The following is an 18,381-nucleotide window of genomic DNA, read 5'->3' as shown; positions in this document are numbered from 1 at the left end:
TGATCCCAACACTGGGCCAGGATTCCAACAGGACAACAATCATGTGGAGACGAGGAGGGGGCGCCATTCCCTCCCGTCTGCTGCAGGTTGCCCCACAGCCCACCCAGCCCGCTCTGCTCGGGGCCTGCCCGCCCAGCCCCCACAGGCAACAACACGCTTGCAAACCTGGAAGGAAGAGCGAGTTCAGAGGGGAGTTAAACCCTCAGCGCACATTCTCAGCCAAGTCAAATGTGTCATCGTGCATAAAATTACAAGCGCCTCTGAAAAACACACTCTCGTGGCAATTCACGGACATTTTTCAAGGGGGATGCTAGAGCAGGGTATAAACATTTCATTAACTGCAGACAAGGAGATTTAGTTAGAACCTGAAGAGATCTTGAGAGGTCACTGAATCCCCAGCTCCCGTGTTTCCCAGAGGAGGAAACCCCGGTCCGCAAGATGGAGTGACTGCCTGTGGCAGCGGGGTGAGCAGGACACTGGTCAGACTGCCTGACTCCCGGTCCCCTGCCCACCGCCTCCACCCTGGACAGAATTTTAAGTTACAAGGCACTCTGCCTTAAAATTACCTTTTCGCCTTAGACTCTAGGTTGTATGAGCATTCATTAGGCTGCTACCACAATGCTTCCAAAGACTAATTTCTAAGCTAAACAGAGAGTTATCTGAAAGTATGAAGCCTTTTCTCTTCCGGGCCATCAGCAACCACTCTCCTAGATACACGCCAGGATCTCAGCCTCAGCCCTCAGCACTTCCACCATCTGTCCGCACTCAAGCGAGCGCTGGGCAGGCCCACATATCCCGCTCCTACTCTCCTCAGAGCTGAAAAGAACACAACACTTTCACCGTAAAAAACTGGCCTTACCCATAATGTAGGGAGATACTCGGAGGAAGTGATCACGTTTCCACTTAAATCAAATTGATTGATCTGCCGGAAAACTATGATGCTTACATCATCGATGTCATTATTGCCGACCTAGAAAGAGACCAGGAACAATGTTGGTGGCGAGGAAGCTGGGAGAAGAGCTTCTACTCTAGGTGGTGCCATCCTAGGCGCTGTTTCATAGCAAACTTCACCTCTTCAGTAGTCCAAGTCCAAGGGCACAAACTGGTGGTAAGGAGGTGGGCACGGCTAGCCCAAGACACGTTTGGTTTAACTAGCACAGAATATTTTTTTTCTAAAATTCCATTATTTGCCAACAATTTAAAGAGAAATTTCACACACACCAAAAGCCAGACTTTCCAGCCTCTCGTGGAAAAAGAGACAGATGTGTTTGCCTGGCAGCCATCAGCAGGGGCTGAGGCAGAGCCACCCCACAGGTGGGTGGGTGCCCTCCCGTTTGTCCCTTTTTCCGTATCTGCCAGGCCGTGGTCCCCAGGACTGTCCATGACCCTGGCCTTGGCCACCATGGCAGGGAAACATGAGATTGTAAGATGCCGCCCTCATTTAAAATGCCAGATGCCATAAAGACATCAAGAAAACTCACTTCTCAGCCAGGTGGTCCTAAACGGCCCACCCCTCTCCTAAACCCTCATTACCTTCATGCCTAATGCCACCTAATCAAGCCATCAAGAGGCAGCACCGCCTATCTCGCCCCTCCCCCCGCCGTCCCACCCAAATCCTCCAGTCTAGCCAATGAGTTACTCCGTGGGAGAAAAGCTTCACTTCAAATGATTCCCGGGCTCCTTCCCGTGACCTGGAGGGAGAGCCGCCGCCTTAGGGATCAATTAGCTAAGTCGTGATCCAGAATATCAAGAGACTCCACCCACCAAGTGGAAAAAACAAGGTCATCTGGATATAAGAAAATCGGGTGGCCCTGCCACAAATTAAGCCCACATTGTCTTTATTACCCTCCCTTGATCTGAAATGCCACTTAGACCTTGAGATCCTCAACTTGGAGAATAATGATCAGTTTGCTGGGGGGAGGGAGGAGACAACAGCTCAAATTTCTCCTCCGGATTCACGACAGCAATGCTGCTCATTAAAACCCCGCAGGAGATTCCGCGTGTGAAGCTGACACTATTCGAAGAGGACCCTTAACTAGGACCCGGAGCCCCCCCACCCCCACTCCACCTCAGAGGAAAGGCAGCTAGCCAGAGCTAAAGCGTTTTGGATTGGGGAAGCGCTCATACCGCCACCCGTCCGCCGCAGTTTCTTGACTTACCGCGATTACCCGGTGGTGGGGGAGGGCCCGCTCGATGTGGTCATTGCCTTCTGCCTTGAGCTGCACATGGTACACACATCCCGGCTGCAAGCAAACCCAGGGATCACGCCTCTAGAAAGGGGCTCGCTGCCCGGAACCTCATCCGAGCCTGCTCCGACCACAGGCCCTCACCACGACCACGCCGCCATCCCCACCCCGCCACCGGTCCCAGTCTGCGGCCTGCCAACCTTCTTAAGAGTCCCTTTTAGAAGCACCCTGATGAAGGAACATGTATCTGGAGCTCTGCAGTTCCTTCAATCCCCAAGAAAAATTAGATTTGGCTTCCTGCTTCAAAACTGCTAAGCACAATACGCTTATTCTGATAAAATCGTTCTCCCCTGGCTGTCCACCGCTCCCTCTGCCTGCATATATATGTGAAGTGACATCAGCCATGACTCCTGAATGCTTACGATGGACACGATTTCTGCCAAGTGAGATCTGAGAATTTCCTTCTTAAAAAAAAAAAAATCTGTTCTTTCTCAAGCTTTTTATTCTATTGCTCAATTATACAGGCATACGTGAAGTTTACCAAACAAATCATTACTCTAAGAAAGCTTTCAGAGCAACCAATTTTCGATCAATAGCACAACTGACCTGCTCACATATTAGGATCTAAAGCATCAGGCCGAGTTCAGAGGGGTCTATATGCAGCTAACGGGGGCCAGCCCTAAGATGTGATCGTTTATTTTTATTTTTATTTTTTTAAAAGATTTTATTTATTTATTTGACAGAGAGAGATACAGCGAGAGAGGGAACACAAGCAGGGGGAGTGGGAGAGGGAGAAGCAGGCTTTCCGCAGAGCAGGGAGCCCAATGCGGGACTCGATCCCAGGACCCTGGGATCATGACCTGAGCTGAAGGCAGTCGCTTAACCAACTGAGCCACCCAGGCGCCCGTGATCGTTTATTTTTAAACTAGCATGGATAAAAGGCTTCTGGTCTCCTAAAATAATGTGTGCTTTGATAGCTGTAGGGTGTGTTTCTTCCGTTTTAAGATTCTGCTCGTTGGGCTATGTTGCTTGAGCTATTTTATAATGAGCACGTGGCACCTTTACAGAGACAATAAAGCTATTGTTTTTTTGAAAACAGAATAAATTCACCATCACCAGTAGACACATTCATTGACTTTACAGGTGAGTTAGGACTGGCAGTATCGGGTTCAGCTCAAAAGGGCCATTTGTACCCCAGGGAGGAAGGGATGTGAGCAGTCACTTGGGCAGAAAAGGGGACGGCACTGCCCGCTTGCTCCTGCACCTGGACCACCAGGGAGCCTGTCCAGGCAGCTGCTCCATCCCAACCAGCCCCCTCCTCACTCGGGGCCCAGCCGACTGACTCGGGGACTCGCCCTCATCCTTTGGCCATGGACTCTAGTGCCGCAGCTTCTTGCCCAAGATGTCCTGACAACAGTGCAGGGAAAGGTGAAATGAATGAATGAGTTCTGCCTGGGGCGGGGATCCTTAGGAAACCTACAACAAGGGATCTTCAGCCTCGTGTCCTCTGGGAGACTGGCAAACGAGAATCCCAAGCCCTGGCTGAGGAATGGCTAAGGATGTCCCCCCAGAACTTGCGGCCTGGCACATGAAGGCGTGGGCAGCCCCCAAGGCGACTTACTACTGACAGCACTAATAAATTACCACCTATTAGAAGGAAGAGGAACAGGGGGAGGAGGAGGGTGTCTTCAGAGCATCAATTAAAATGGAAATCTACTGCGCCGGAGAAGGAAACTATCTTCGGTTTAATTACACACAATGTGTTAAGCTGGTGAGATTAGAAGAACACGTCTGGGCCAGCGAGACAATGGGAGAACCAAGAAGGTGATGGAGATTTTGCGTCCCCGCAACCGTAAGAGTGAGGTAGGCCAAGAACACAGAATCCACCCAGAGGAAGGAAAGCTCCTGCCCTACACAGGCACCCACCCAGATCCCTTCTCAAGCTGCCACCCCAGAAAGCTACAAACCAAAACCTGAGCTGGCAGCTTAGGTGAGGGCCGCCTCGGGGGAAGGTTTTGTTTGTCGACATTGTGCGTGCCACATACACTGACCTATTTAACACCCACAGCCGACCTCCGAGGTGGACGTCACTCTTATCCTCGTTCTACAGATGACGAAACAGAGAAAGGATAAACCCCTTGCCTGAACATATACAGCCAAGCGATGACGGAGGCGGGATTCACACCCAGGCAGATGAGAGCAGAAGGTCGTTCGTGCAGCCAACAAAGGACGGAACTGCAAGGGCTAGGCTTGCACGGATCTCGTGAGGCCGAGGAGCCGGCTCCCACAACTGGACGCCTCTCCCGGGGCCCTGGCTGCAGTGGCATGAGGCCGTGGTGTCCCGCCTGTCTGTTCTCTGTAGAACCACTGTCACAGGAAGGGAGCGGGCCTGCAGGAAGCACATTCCTCAGGGGCAGTCCCCCCCAGCCCCAGGGCGGAGGACAGCGAGAAAGGAGCATCGCGGTAAGACTTGTGCAGACTCCTAAGCACAGCAAGACAACTGTCATCTTGACAACTCTGCTGAGAACATGCCAGACAGAGGGAGTGGTGGGCAGAGCGGGGAGTGCAGAGCCCACACAGTTGGTATGCATCCAGCTGGACAATCAGAATTCTAGTCCTCAGCACAGCCAGGGAAGACACCCCCAAATCCATCCTCCTCAGCTTGAATACCCCAAGCTCACCAGGCAACCTTCCAACCTGCCTTCCAGGTACCCCAGGATCTGACACTGGGATGCCCTGGACATGAGTATTTTTGTTTTGGGGCAAGAACAGCTTTGCTCCAATGTATCTAAATAAACTGGGAAACTAGCTTACATTTCAGCTCACGTGATCTGGGCAAACATTAGCCTGCTGCGGAGTTATGCGTGCCTGTCTCTGTGGTCAGCTAGGAATATCCTGTGTGTGACTCTGAAAGCCCGGGGACCCAACCCCAGATCCCAGGGACCCAGTCCAGCAGGTGTTGTCCAACCCACACTCTTGCAGTGACCACACAGTACACAGGTAGTGTCTGCTGAATGAGCAAATGCATGAATGCAAGAATACAAATTGAGGAAGCATCATAAACCCTAAACTGAATGTTGCAGCTGAGCAAAGGACAAATGAGTTGGTTGTTTGGCCCACACAACAAAGTTGTGGGTTTGTGGGGTTTTTTTAATTAGCTGTTGACACCTAAAAGTCAGGAGTTTTCACATGGAAATCTGAACTTCAAACTTGCCTTTTAACAATTCGAACGATCTGGCAGCACTGAGCCTATCTTCCCACATGGCTATAAGGAGCTGGAATGCAGTGGGAGCTGCGCCCTTTGCATGGGTCCTGCCCTCTGGAGTTCACTACACTCCTCACCGCTCCCTAGTGGGCACCCAGCATCCTTCGGCCATTCACACGCCTCTTCTGGCCCCACAGGCATTTGGTCTGAGAGCCCTGGCCTACGCCACAACCGCCTAATGCCGGGCAAAGCTGCACCAGACCCACTGTTTTCCAACTTCATTTTGCCACAAAACCCCAACCCAATGTGTCAGCTTAATGAAAGGTAAACTGTGCCAGATAAGACAGGGATTAGGAGGGTTCCAGAGCCCTAACCCCCCAGCCCCAAACCCCTTGCTCTGCCCATTCCCACCAGTCTTGGGGGGCACAAGATACCTCTGAATCCAAGGTGAAAGACCCACTAACAAAAAATGTCCAAAGTCTCACCAGCAATCCACGTAATCTGAACTTCCCCTCCTCATCTGTCACAGTGTCTTCCCCGTAAATACTACAGTCGTTCTGTCCCACTGCCTCCACAGCGACACCCTGCTCTGGTTCTCCGTTCAGAGAAGAAACTGTACCATAGCAACTAGAGCAACAAGAGAAGAAATGGAACATGGTAAGTCCCGTGGTTTTCTGAAGCACATGAAGGATTTGTGGTCAAGTGTCCCGCGTTTACAACAATTTACAGTTCCAAACAGCCCAGGGGAGAACTGTATCCCGATGACCCAGGCAAGTCAGTCCTGGCCGTGTCACTTCCAAATCCGGCCTTCCTGCCTGAAGGCTCGAGCCAGCCGGAAGGCTGTCACCGATTTCTGTTCTTTTACGTTTGAAGGGATGCTCCAGAAAGTTAAAAATGGCTAAGCCTTATTTTATTCCATTTTATCTCATTTTCATTAAGCTGTATTTTAAGTAAGGAAGCATCCAATGAAATGAAATCAGTTTCTCTCTCATTCCACATAGTCATTTGAAAATGGCCCATTTTTCTAAACTTTCTGATTAATCGATCTTCACCTCAAGTGCTTCCGTGTACTTTTACAAATACCTGTGTGTGGTGTGTGTGTCTATAAATAAACTTACAGCTCCAAAACGCTGATACAGCTAATATACAGTGTATTGTGTATATTAGCACATCAGCATTTGTGCAAACCGTCTCCGGAACTGCTCTCAAACACTGGAAAACGTGAGCGGCTGGGAGACAAGGAATGGAGGAAAAGCTAACATTTTATCCTCTCTTCAACATTTTGAAGCCTTACTCAAGTGAGTTCATTTCCTCCTTTGTAACATTTAGTTCCAGTTTCAAGCTCTTGTAAAAATAAAACTTTTAAGCAACTAAACAGGCTCTCTCAGGCCAATTTCAGAATAGGAACTTTGTGACAGAATCACTAATTTGAGGAATCCGAAGAAAAAGGCAGCAGTTAGAACTCTCTGGACTTGCTATCTTATCTCCTCTGGCTCCTGAATGGGGGCGAGGTGGAGTTCCCAGGAAAGAGAGGCCTGAGGGGGACTCCCCAGCCCAGGCCCGGAGGACCCGGGAGCAGGTGGGCTGCGCACCTGTAGGCTGTTCGGTAGCCGGTCACGGTGATCTTCAAGTTCTGCCCCTCTTGAACCTCGATCATTTGTGAGGACGGTTCGAACCGGAATTCCTTCATCATGGGCTTGAAGTAATACTGGCCAGGGCTCTGCCAAGAGACAACCACAAACTGAGCCTCTGCTGCCACCTCCAGGTATGGCTGAACGGGGGGCGACTAAAGTCGTCAGGGATGGGAATGTGGCCACCAGAGCTCTGGGGCTTCCTGCACAGACAGAAACGGTGACTAACTCTCCAGTAAACGGGTGACAGCGACAGCAATGACAGCTCTAACAACAGCCAGTGTGAGGTGCCCACAGTACTTCTGTGAGGTGGAAACCAATTTGAATGTTATAAAGAAACTGAGGCTCAGAGAGATCAAGTAAATTCCCAGAGATGACACAGCAAGTAAATAGCGGACGGAAGATTCGAAGCCACTCAGCGTATGATCTTTCAGCTCCGCCTCACTGCCTGCAGGAGACGTCCCTGCAGCCGTCACTTTGTTCCCAGGACTCAAAGAACAGCCAAGTAACGTACGCTTCCTGAGTCTCCACCGGTCAGGGCCCCAAACGACATCTTGAGGGAGACGGTGCTGTCCTCCCGCCATGGGGACCACGGTTTGCACAAGAAACACAAGCTAACCCCCAAATAAGGCTCTGCATTTCAACAACGCGAGGCCACGCTCTCGCAGAGGGATGCCTAGGAGAGGAGTCGCTGCGGCCAGGGCCATTAATTACATTGTCGTCGTGACAAGCCGGCGGCCAGAAAACAACATGTGTCAGCGGAAGGGAACATGAATCAGCAACATTAAGTTCTAGTAAGAGCAATACTCTAATTACATTTGGTCCCCTAAGAAATATAAAACACTCCACACAGGGCTCTGTTCTCACGTTGTCAAGCGCTACCTAAGTTACGCACGCCGTGTCCCCGCACTCCCAGGGAGGAGGAAGACCGGTGGGCGGTAAATTACAGGACACCTTACCAGATTGGAGAACGTCAGAATGCCATTGTCCTGAGTCAAGAGGTTGGAACGAAACATGCCGCCGCTGAGGGATAAGAGGACACCGGGGAGGGGCTGGTCATCCTCGGCCTTTATCTGGGGGTGAGAAAGGAACAGCAGAGCAAGGTAAATTCCTCTTACCCACTGAAAAGAACATTTCAAAGGTCAAGAGGTAACTCTTCTGGGTTGTGTTTCTTTTATTTTGATCCATTGGGGGACAGAAGGTCTAGCCTTTGTCCCCAGGGGTAACTCATATTAAGAGTTTGGCGGGCAGCCTTCCAGAACTGCCGCTGTGCCCACAAGCGTATAAGCATCACGGCTAGTGTTGACTGACTTCGCGGTGGGGGGGTGAATCAAGCATGGGGCCCCTCAACCACCAGTCCCTGCTTCCCGCTCTGCCAGGCCACACCGCCTGCCATACTGTGTCCTCACACACAGCATCCTAAAGCAGGGGGCGGCCAGCCACGGCACGCACACTGGCCACTTACTTTTGGGACAGAAAAGGTGGGACCATCGAAGCGTCCTGGAACATGTATATCTATGTGCACTCACGGTTTCCTCTATTCCTAGGGAAACGGCTGGGACATCGTGCACTCTGAATTCAAAATGACGCCACCACGCTGCACACCAAAGTAGCTGTGACCACTTACAGGTCTCTGAATCATCCACGCGTGGGGCCCTACTCGCTCTTCAAAAAATGGACATTGTCTTAATCACTGCGAATCTAACCTAAAACCCAGTGTTTCTATGGTAACTTCCTTTGCATTCCTCAGTCACTGCTGAAGTTGGGCGTTTCTCCTACATTTATCAGTCACTTGTATGACTTCTGCGAATTGCCTTTTCCTATACTTTGCTGTTCTTTTTTCTATGGGGTTGTCATTTTCTTATCGATTTGAGCAGTTCCTGGTAATCTGGGGTATTACTTATGGTATAAAGAGTTCTTCCCAGTTGGAATGTCTTTTTAATTTGCTTTAAAATGCATCCTGCACAAGAGAATTTGAAATCTGTATGTGATGTCATCTGTGCTTCTTTTCCTTGAACCTCTATGTTGAAAATATTCACACTCAAGGACCTCCAGACTTGACTCTGGACATCACACAGCATGCTTCTTCCCAAGAATGATGGCGGGAAGACAGAATGACATCAAACACCACTCTAGGAACATTCTGTCCTTTTACACAGAACAGAGTTAAGGATGAGAGTTTAAAACACTCACCAAAAGGTATGCAAACAAGCTAAAGTCAACAGGTCTCCAAATTACGCTGGGTGAAAGGAAGCCCCCTAAAAAGAGTACATCCTGTATGATTCCATTTATGTAAATTCTAGAATATGCAAACTAATCCACGCTGACAGAAAGCAGATCAGATCAGATCAGCAGGGAGGGGCGGGGTACAAGGTAACTTAGTAGGGTACCAGATTATCACTGTTTTCATGGGTGAAATGATCAAATTTATATGCTTTATGTGCAGTTTACTGTATGCCAATTATTATACCGCAATAAAAACAATTTTAAAAACGTGTTACCTCAAAGCTTACGCCGGCCAAAGCATACGCCTTAAAGTCTCCTACGGTTCCTTCCACCGCGGTCAAAACGTAGCCTTCCTTCTGTGAGGACACAGTGTACTCCAGGTCGCTGTGCAGGGGCCCAACACTGGACAAAAAGCAAGCCGATGCTGGAGATGGTTGTGCATCACACCTACGGGAGGCCTCGCCAGCCCCGTGGAAGCCTGGGCTCCCCGCCTGGTCCCCAAGCAAGTGCTTCTTCTGCAGGGCTTACCTATAGGCACCTCTGTCATCAGTGAAGACTGTGATCAGGGGTGAGCTCGCCCCCTTTTCACTGATGACGATCTCAACTCCCTCCAACTCTGGGTGGATCTGGCCTTCCAGAAATAAGCCAGCTTTCCCATGGATCTCAATCAGCTTCCCTGGGCAGCTTTCTACACAGGGAACAAACAGAAGAACAGGACTTAGCTGTCGTGGGAGGGGGCATTCTGGTTGGCGGGCTTCCCACTAACGACGGGCCTGAAACGGATAAGCTAAGTCCAAATGAGGTTAATACATAACAGAAACTGCAATAATCAGGGAACCCAAGCCTCCATCCCTGAAAGGCCCTGCTCAAGGGCTGGGAATGTGAGCAGATAAATCTAACAAAGGCTGGGTTCGCACTACCCCTCTCTCTCCATTGTCACAAGGCCTTTCTGGTGGGTAAGAGGCTATGCAGGAGGACCTGAGGCGGAAGCTCACCCCAAACGGGCTGCCTGCCAGAAAGCCACGTTATTCAGTACGCCCTCCTTCCAAACACAGACCACGTAAATGCCCAGGATCTAATGAACCCATAATGCTAGAGGAAATGGTCGGAAGCCAAAAGACACTATTCCACCAGCCGTCACTTCTAATTGTCCGGTCCCAAGAAGACCCTCCCTCACCCCTACCAACAAGTATAAACACCATGAAGAGTTCAGACACACAATGGCTAATGCTCACATTTCAGTAAGGGAGGGCTTTGCTTTTTCACTGGCTTTTTGGTGGCAAACTAAAAATGCAGGGGAAACAGTCGGTAGCCCTTCTCCAAAGAGATGGCCCAAATTCTAATAACTGGAGTTACTTTCATCGACAGAGACCTTCCATTCACTCACTCACTCACTCGCCAAGCAGTGACAGTTCTATGCCAAAGGGCATTTCAGGAGCCTTATTACAGAAACGGCTTAGTGGGAACAACGACACGGAATACGTTTTTAAATGCAGGTAGAGGAACGGTTGCAGAGATGTGTCTGGGGCTCACTGAGTTGACATTTACCTCCGCTGACGGTGGCTTCCATGGACGGCGGGTAGAAGAGCAGCTCTTTAGATGAGGGTGTCACAGTGATTTTCTCTCCGGACCTAAAACGATGGAAATACTTCCATGTGGCTGGTTCCGCCCTCCGCTGGGAAGGCCAGCAGAACAGACGACAGCACAGAGACAGGGAGCTTACCGTGCCCAGTAGGAGAAGTCATAGGAGAAGGGGCCCTGTAGCTCCTCCACCATCTCCTGGACGGGGGGCTTGGCCCTCCCTCCCCCCGCGTCTTCCCTGCCGCTCTTCTCCCGCTCCTGCTTGCGGCTCTCGATCTCGGCCCACTGCTGCTCCCTCCGCAGCTCCTGCACAGACTTCAGGGGGCCCAGGACCAAGGCGGGTTCACTGTCAATGGACGACCTGGAAGAAAGGAAGGAGCAGCCGAGAGCAGGTGGTCACCTATCCCTGTGGTCGGTGGCAATCTGACATTTTGAAAAGGACTCATCGGTAAGGAAGAAACCAAAGCCCTTATAGTGCCACCATGGTGACACACTGATCGTTTTTTTAAAAAATAAAAACTGAACATCCCTGTGATGGCAGCAGGATCAAGTAGCTCTCGGCTGGGAGAAGTACTTTGTGACTTGAAGAAAACGTCCGATTTCCCGTAGGATGTGGAAGTCTTTGCACGCCACCATCTTTTTTCATTCAACCCTAACTGAAAACACTCTGCTAGAAAACCGGTAAGCTGGACAGACAGCATTCCCTAACCAGGTGGAATCCACATTCCAGTGGGAAGAGGCAGACGATTAACAGAAAATGAGGTCAGGTAAGTACGACAGAGAAAAATAAAGCAGCGTGGAAGCAAAGAGTGCTGGGATGGTGGGGGTGCTGTTCTTTACTGGGCTCCCTGGCAGAGGAGTATGGCGGGCAAGGAAACAGCAAGTTCAAAGGCCTTGGAGCCTGGGTGGGAGCTCCCCTGGGGAGACAGCCAGAAGACTGAGGTGGCCTGGGCAGAGGGACCCAGAGAAGAATGAGATGGGTCACAGGGCACCAGGCAGCAGGTGTTAGACTAGGGCTTTGCAAGCCTTGGTGTGGACCCTGGATTTCACTCAGAGTGGGATGGAGAGCCACGGGAGTTGCAGGCAAAGGCATGACATGATCTCTACTTCAAAAGGATGAACTCTGCCTTCCACATGGAAAACAAACTGTCATGAAGCAAGAACCCAAACAGGGAGGCCAGGCAGGATGGCTGTGGCAATGATCCAGGCAAGAGACAGTGGCTCAGACCAGAGTATGGAGGGGAAGTGCGGAGAAGGGACAAGATGGCAAGCATATTTCAACTGTAAAGCCAAGGATCTGCGCATGGACTGGTTGGGTATGGGATGCAGGAGAAGAGTCAAGGACCACCTAGAAAGATGGCTGGAGAGGCCAACAACCAGGAGTCCAGTGTGGGATCCAGTGAGCACGAGATCCCTGGGAGAGATCCAGGCAGCCATGTCCAGCTGGAACATGCGTCTCATACAATCCCCAGCACAAGCAAACAAAACAAAAGCCCCTCTGAGGCTACAAAAATGAATTCAATAAAGACTGAAAATAAGGTAATACGGGTTCATGACTGGTAAGAATATGAATTTTTAGTCCCACCAGTAACTGCTACGTTCCAAGCAGGAGAACAGTAAAAGGCATTGTTCCAGCACCAGACATAGTCCCGGGCCCGCAAGAAACACTCCCACGTCCATCTCCTAGACACCTGGCTACCCCGGGGAATGGGGTACCCCTTCAACCCACTCTCCTCAGTCAGAACTCAAGGGCTGTCCCCGACACTCATCCCACCTGACCCCACTGGTCAGTGTGTTGCCACATCCTGTCAATTCCATCTGCTCAACAACCCTCCCAGCCACCCAAGGCTCCCCAGCCCACTACCAACCATCTGGCTGAACCCCCATCAGCAACTTACTTGATCGTCACAGTGACATCAAGGGATGTCCACCCGTGGGGTTCTTCTACCTGCTCACTCAGCAGCGAGGGGGAGCTTTCTGAAGCAAAAAGTTATCTCTCTACTTAAAACACGTCATAGTGTCCATGTGACAAAACAAAGACCCTTAACACAGGCTGGCGCTATCGGCCTGCCTCCCCTGCGGGCCCCCCCCAACCCTCACGAGGGCCAATACAAAGCCCTCATCGTAGGTGCAACTTCACAGTTCCGTGTGCAACACCCAGATGAGTGTCCGTGTCCCCTGTGAAATTCTAAGTCCCACAAAGGCAGGGGCTGGCCCTGAACACTAAAGACTCTCCACAAACATTTTCGGCACAGGTGGATGAGTTGAAAAGGCAGTGGACAGAAAGATGGAGACACAGCTGAGAAGGTCACTTAAGGTAAGAGGAGGAAAAGTTACTCAAGGTTTCCACTCTCTCTCACAAAGATGTTCATGTGGCCAAAATTCTTTCATTTCCCGAGAAAATTAGGGTGTCAGATGCACCTCACCACACTGTAAAAATTTCTCTCAAAGGGGACATTCGCATGAACCTGACCCTCAGTGAGGGACTGCCTTTCATATACTTTCTCCCTCACGACCTGCGTAGATCAGGTGCCATCTCTACTTGCCCAGCCTTCAAGAAAAGGTCTCGAGAAAAATAGGCAATTTTTCTGAATTCGCTAAAACACCTGAAATACAGTGAACAAGGCAGAGATTTTTTTTTTCCGCCTTTAGCCAAGGCAGGGAGTGTAAAAGGTTCAAACAAAAATTTAAGGCACAGAAACGAGCTGTCAGAAGGCTCTCCCTCAATCCGTAGTTAATTCCGGAATCATAAAAGGAGAGGACCAAGACTGTGGTGAATTTACGGCTATGTCATGTAAGAGGGAAGGCTGTTTGTATACACACCTAGAGATAAGAAATCAAAAATAATTTCCAGAGTATCTGTTAGAGAAGTCCCCCAGCCTCGTCCACCACCACCCCCACCCCACGCCGTGCTCAGATCACCGCGGAGCACGAGCCTTACTTGATCGTCACAGTGACATCCATCATTTTGTCAGTGGTGATAGTTCCAAGGACATGGTGGCGAATGGCTGTCAACGTCAAGATACTAGGTGATGACCTATAAATTAAAGTGGGAAAAAAAACACCAACAACATCACCCAGTTGTTCTTAAAGGATCACAAACACACCCTTTATGGGCAATCGTTCTGACCCTGAAATATACTACACGAAACTGCTCTAAGTTTGGGGTGAGCTAACTCCTGACGTACCTATCAGTGTTTTAAAGAATCAACTAATTTTCCGCTCCAAAACTTGACACCTCCAATTCCTGGTGAAACCCTCAAACGTGTGTAAAAAATGTACAAATGGGAGGCTGGAGTTTGAGAAACTCCCACCACTGAGGGCTGGAAGATTTAACCAAAATGATATTTACACCACTTGAAAACCTCAGCCTTCCATCTTGGGTTACAGAATTCTGGGGAAAGATCCCAGCTCCATTTCCTCAATAATTTATCCAAGTGCTGGGGTGCCTGGGTGGCTCAGTCGGTTAAGTGCCCGACTCTTGATTTCAGCTCAGGGTCGTGAGATCGAGCCCTGTGTCGGGCTCCGCGCTGGGCACGGAGTCTGCTTAGGATTCTCTCTCTCTCCCACTGCCCCTCCCCACCCTCCACTCACGCTCTCACTCTCTTTCTAATAATAATAATAATGTATCCAAGTGTCTTAAAATCCTTACATGGAAATTCTTTTTTATACCTAACTTTACCTCTTCCAGAAAAAAACTTTCCTTTGTTTATCAGAAATAACTGAAGAAGAGGTGTGCGCCCACTCTACTGCAGAGGAGGCTCACACACACCACGGGGCGGTGAACACCCAGCTTACGTGTCATAGGTGTAGAACGCTTGCTCAAACCGGTGGCAGGAGCGAGGGGTCACCTTGTACACACCTGCGGCCAGGAAATCAAAAGTCATTTTCAGAGGAGGGTTTCTACCACACTGAGCACTTCCAGCACTGAAAATCTACAGGCAGCGCCTCTCACTTGAACACACACACAGAGCAGATGTGCAATAATGGAACCCAAGATGCCTTTTCCGCTGCCTATGGCAGCTTCTTCCCAACAACCCGGTCCATTTCATGGCCCCTCACAAGCTCAGGATTTCATTTTCCGTAACTGAACAACTCACACTAGTTTCATCTGCATAGATCAAGCTAACAGGGACGTGCACACGAAGAACAGGAAGTACATTGCTACCACAAATGAGACCGAGAATTTTCCACTTAACAGATTCTATTAAAGATCCAAAAGATAACCACAGCCTGACCTCCTTCCTAGAAATATTCCTAAAACGGAGCACGGAGCAGAGGAAGGCCCCGAAATTTATGGAACGATTGCAGAGGACACTTTTATGCCACAAGCCTACATAGGGTAACGATTATGTGCCTAAGTCGTTTGCTGGAGGAATACAGTCAGTTTCAGGAAGGAGTGAAGCCTAATGATTTATTCCCCCAAACGGTCACTAACCCACCTTTTGGCCATGATTCCTATAAAAACCTGAAATGAGTTTTTGGGTTTTTTTTTAAGGATTTTATTTATTTATTTGAGAGACAGAGAGCACGAGAGGGAAGTGGGTCAGAGGGAGAAGCAGACCCCCCGCTGAGCAGGGAGCCCGACGCGGGACTCGATCCCGGGACTCCAGGATCATGACCTGAGCCGAAGGCAGTCGCTTAACCAACTGAGCCACCCAGGCGCCCCCTGAAGTGAGTTCTAACTATCTCTGCTGTTTTCAGCCCACCGAGGAAGCCCTTATGCAATTACTGGCAGGCAAAAGACTTGGGCTTCTCCGTTCACTTTGTTCTTTCATCCTACAAATGTTGACAGAGCACCAGCACCCACTACAGGCCAGTTATCGTGCTGGGAACAGCTACACGGTGGGGAAGAGTGTGTATTCTATCTCGAGAACCAAGAGAAGTCACTGAATTATTCACCAGGAAAATGCAAAATAAAACCACCATGAGTTGCCACTTTACGCCCACCGGGACGGCTAAAATCAAAAAGACTGTAACGGATGTTGTGAGGAACGGGAACCCTTGTGCGCTACTGGTGGGGACACCCACGGGCACACACGGCCCCTTCAGAAAACTGTTGGGCAGTTTCTTAAAAAATGACACATAAATTTACCCTATGACCCAGCAGCTCCACTCCTGGGTATCTAACCCAAAAGAAATGAAAACAGATGTCCACACACAGACTTGGATGCAAACGTTCACAGCAACATTATTTGTAAGAGCCAAAAACCGGGAAATGTCCACCAACCGGTAAGTGGACACACAAAATACTATCTATCCACATGAGCGTATTCAGTAACGACAAGGAACAGACCACTAATACCTACCCCAACATGAACTTCAAAACATTATGAGAAATTTCAAAAATGTGCTAAAGGAGACAGACAAAATACCACTATAGTAGGATTTCACGTATATGAAATGTCCAAAAAAGGCCAATCCATAGAGACAGAAAATAGATTAGTGGCTGCCTGGGGCTGGGAGCAGAGATTCACTGTAAACATGCATGAAGAATATCACCAGGGGGATGAAAATGCTCTAAACCAGATTATGGTTATGGTCGCATAAATTGTGTAGGTTTACTAAAAATCCCTGTATGTTGTAAATGGGTGAATTTTATGGTCTGCAAACTGCACCTCAACAAAGTTGTTCCAAGGGGAGAGAAGCCACTGAAGGATTTTAAGCAAGGGGGCAGATGGTCCAATTTTTATCTTCAAAAGATCACTTTTAAGGAGAGGTCACTGGCCCGTGGTATAGTATTTTTCAAGGGGAATGGGCCCAGCCGTCTCTACCCAACTCAAACCCGGAGACCAGGAACGCTCTCCAGCCCCTCCCCTCCCCCCCACACCCCCACCCCCCCGGCTCTAATTCTCTGGGTCGAAACACCACTCCCTCCAGCAGAAAGAGACAGAAAAACCAGTGTACGCTAACCACAACCGAAATTGATAGCCTGACGCAAAGAGAATCCAGGGACGAAAAAAGGCCTTTACCACAATCCTCGGTGCCTTTCCATTCTCTAACTCAGAGCCCATCAATCCTTCCAGACTCACCAGGCTTGGACAAGCAGAATCGGTTGACTCCTTTGGAGAGGTTATAAATCCCCACGTTCTCAGGTCCATTTCCATCCTGATAAAATTCCTAAGGGACCAAAGCCAATACAGTGACTTACTAGGGGAGACGGAGACACCAAGATGATTAATAATATTTCTGTTTCTGAACCAGTCATGTGTTTTACCCATTAATCATTTGAGCAGTTGGGTGCCACAGGAAAATTAAAAACCTTCAAAAACTTCCCACAAAAACATGCTCTTTTTCATTCAATCAACTAATATTTATTGAGCACCTGCAATGACAGACCCAGGGCTGGGCCCTGGTGGCTGACGTGGCTCCTGCACTCAGGGGGCTTACGTTCTAATATAGGAAGACAGAAAATCAATGTGGTCAACAAAGAAATGAGATTTCAGCTAATAAGTAACAGTGCAGTGGGCCGAACAGCCAAGGAGGCAGGACAGAGTGGGAGCGTGGCAGGAGCATCTCGGCTGGCCCGGCTCAGGGCAGGACCTCTCCTGAGTAGACAACATTGGGGCTGCAGCCTGAATGATGAGAGAAAACCAAGCACACGCACCGCCGGGAAAGATGACTGAGGGAAGCGCATGTGCGAAGGCCCAGAGGAGGGAACGAGCCTGGTGTGGAGGTGAAGAGAAGGCTGGTGTGCCGGGGCCCAGGCAGCAAGGTGGAGAGAGCAGTAGGAGGCTGGGGGGAAGGAGAGGGCTTTGCTGGCCACTGTTCTGGAATGGGGATCTCGTCCAAAGGGAAAGAGAAACCCGCTGAACAGCTGAAGGAAAGGAACAATCTCCTAAATGTCTACCACTTACTCTCAACTGGGTACCAACTAACCCATCTCCTGGAACCACATGGCTTGTGCAGTATTTGTCATGAAGCAGTTAGGGCAGTCGACTGGCACTGCAGGCTGCCAGCCCTCCAAGGGTCTAACATGAGCGGTGGCTTAACTGCCGCTTGCCTCAGTTTCTCCACCGGAACCTGACAATGACATCTGCCATCACCGGAAGCCAAAAAGTTCTACAAAACTCATGAATGGACCGAGACGGGCCACACACCTGTTCTCTTTCCTGAAACCCAAGGGGCACACTGCCTGTCAGGGAGATTCCATCAACAAGACAGTAAGATCCGAACCGCTCTGTCCTCTGCCCCGGAATAAATATACCAGAGAAAGTGACTTGGCGGCACCTATTAATAATAATAGCAGTGTTCACCGGGGAAACCAAGTACAGAAGAGGTTTTCTTAAGCTTCACTACAACCCCGAGAAGTGGGAATTATGATCCCAGGGCTACAAAAAACCAATGTGCTCCACACGACAGCTGTCCCAAGTCACTCATCAAAGTTAGAATTTCATGCGGGGCCAGGACAAGAAAATCTCCCAAAGGCATCTTTCCACTAAGCGGTTTTAAAAAGCTCCCTGTGCTTTCCTGAATCGGGGGATGAGTGGAGGGCAGAGAAGGATATTTGACTTAACGATAGTTAAAATCTTCTTGGCATGCTAGCACCTTC

At 49.7% G+C, this 18,381-nt stretch overlaps 1 protein-coding gene across 1 annotated transcript in view; it reads right to left on the bottom strand.

Moving 5' to 3' along the window:
• LOC123844493 (BOS complex subunit NOMO1) overlaps positions 1-18,381 on the bottom strand; it is a 55,245-nt gene that overhangs the window by 10,512 nt on the left and 26,352 nt on the right. Inside the window, 12 exon segments of the mRNA XM_045875051.3 lie at positions 860-970; positions 2,160-2,243; positions 5,877-6,018; positions 6,984-7,111; positions 7,982-8,095; positions 9,524-9,650; positions 9,777-9,936; positions 10,797-10,879; positions 10,972-11,190; positions 13,771-13,866; positions 14,628-14,691; positions 16,862-16,949. Coding sequence (XP_045731007.2) covers positions 860-970; positions 2,160-2,243; positions 5,877-6,018; positions 6,984-7,111; positions 7,982-8,095; positions 9,524-9,650; positions 9,777-9,936; positions 10,797-10,879; positions 10,972-11,190; positions 13,771-13,866; positions 14,628-14,691; positions 16,862-16,949 — 1,416 coding nt within the window.

This window comes from Mirounga angustirostris, unplaced genomic scaffold, assembly GCF_029215605.1.
Source record: "Mirounga angustirostris isolate CCGP_5_RB_7025 unplaced genomic scaffold, mMirAng1.0.hap1 SCAF_5, whole genome shotgun sequence".
NCBI classification, from domain to species: Eukaryota; Metazoa; Chordata; class Mammalia; order Carnivora; family Phocidae; genus Mirounga; species Mirounga angustirostris.
Note: the sequence above shows the minus strand (reverse complement) of the source record. Positions and strands in the feature narration are given on the sequence as shown.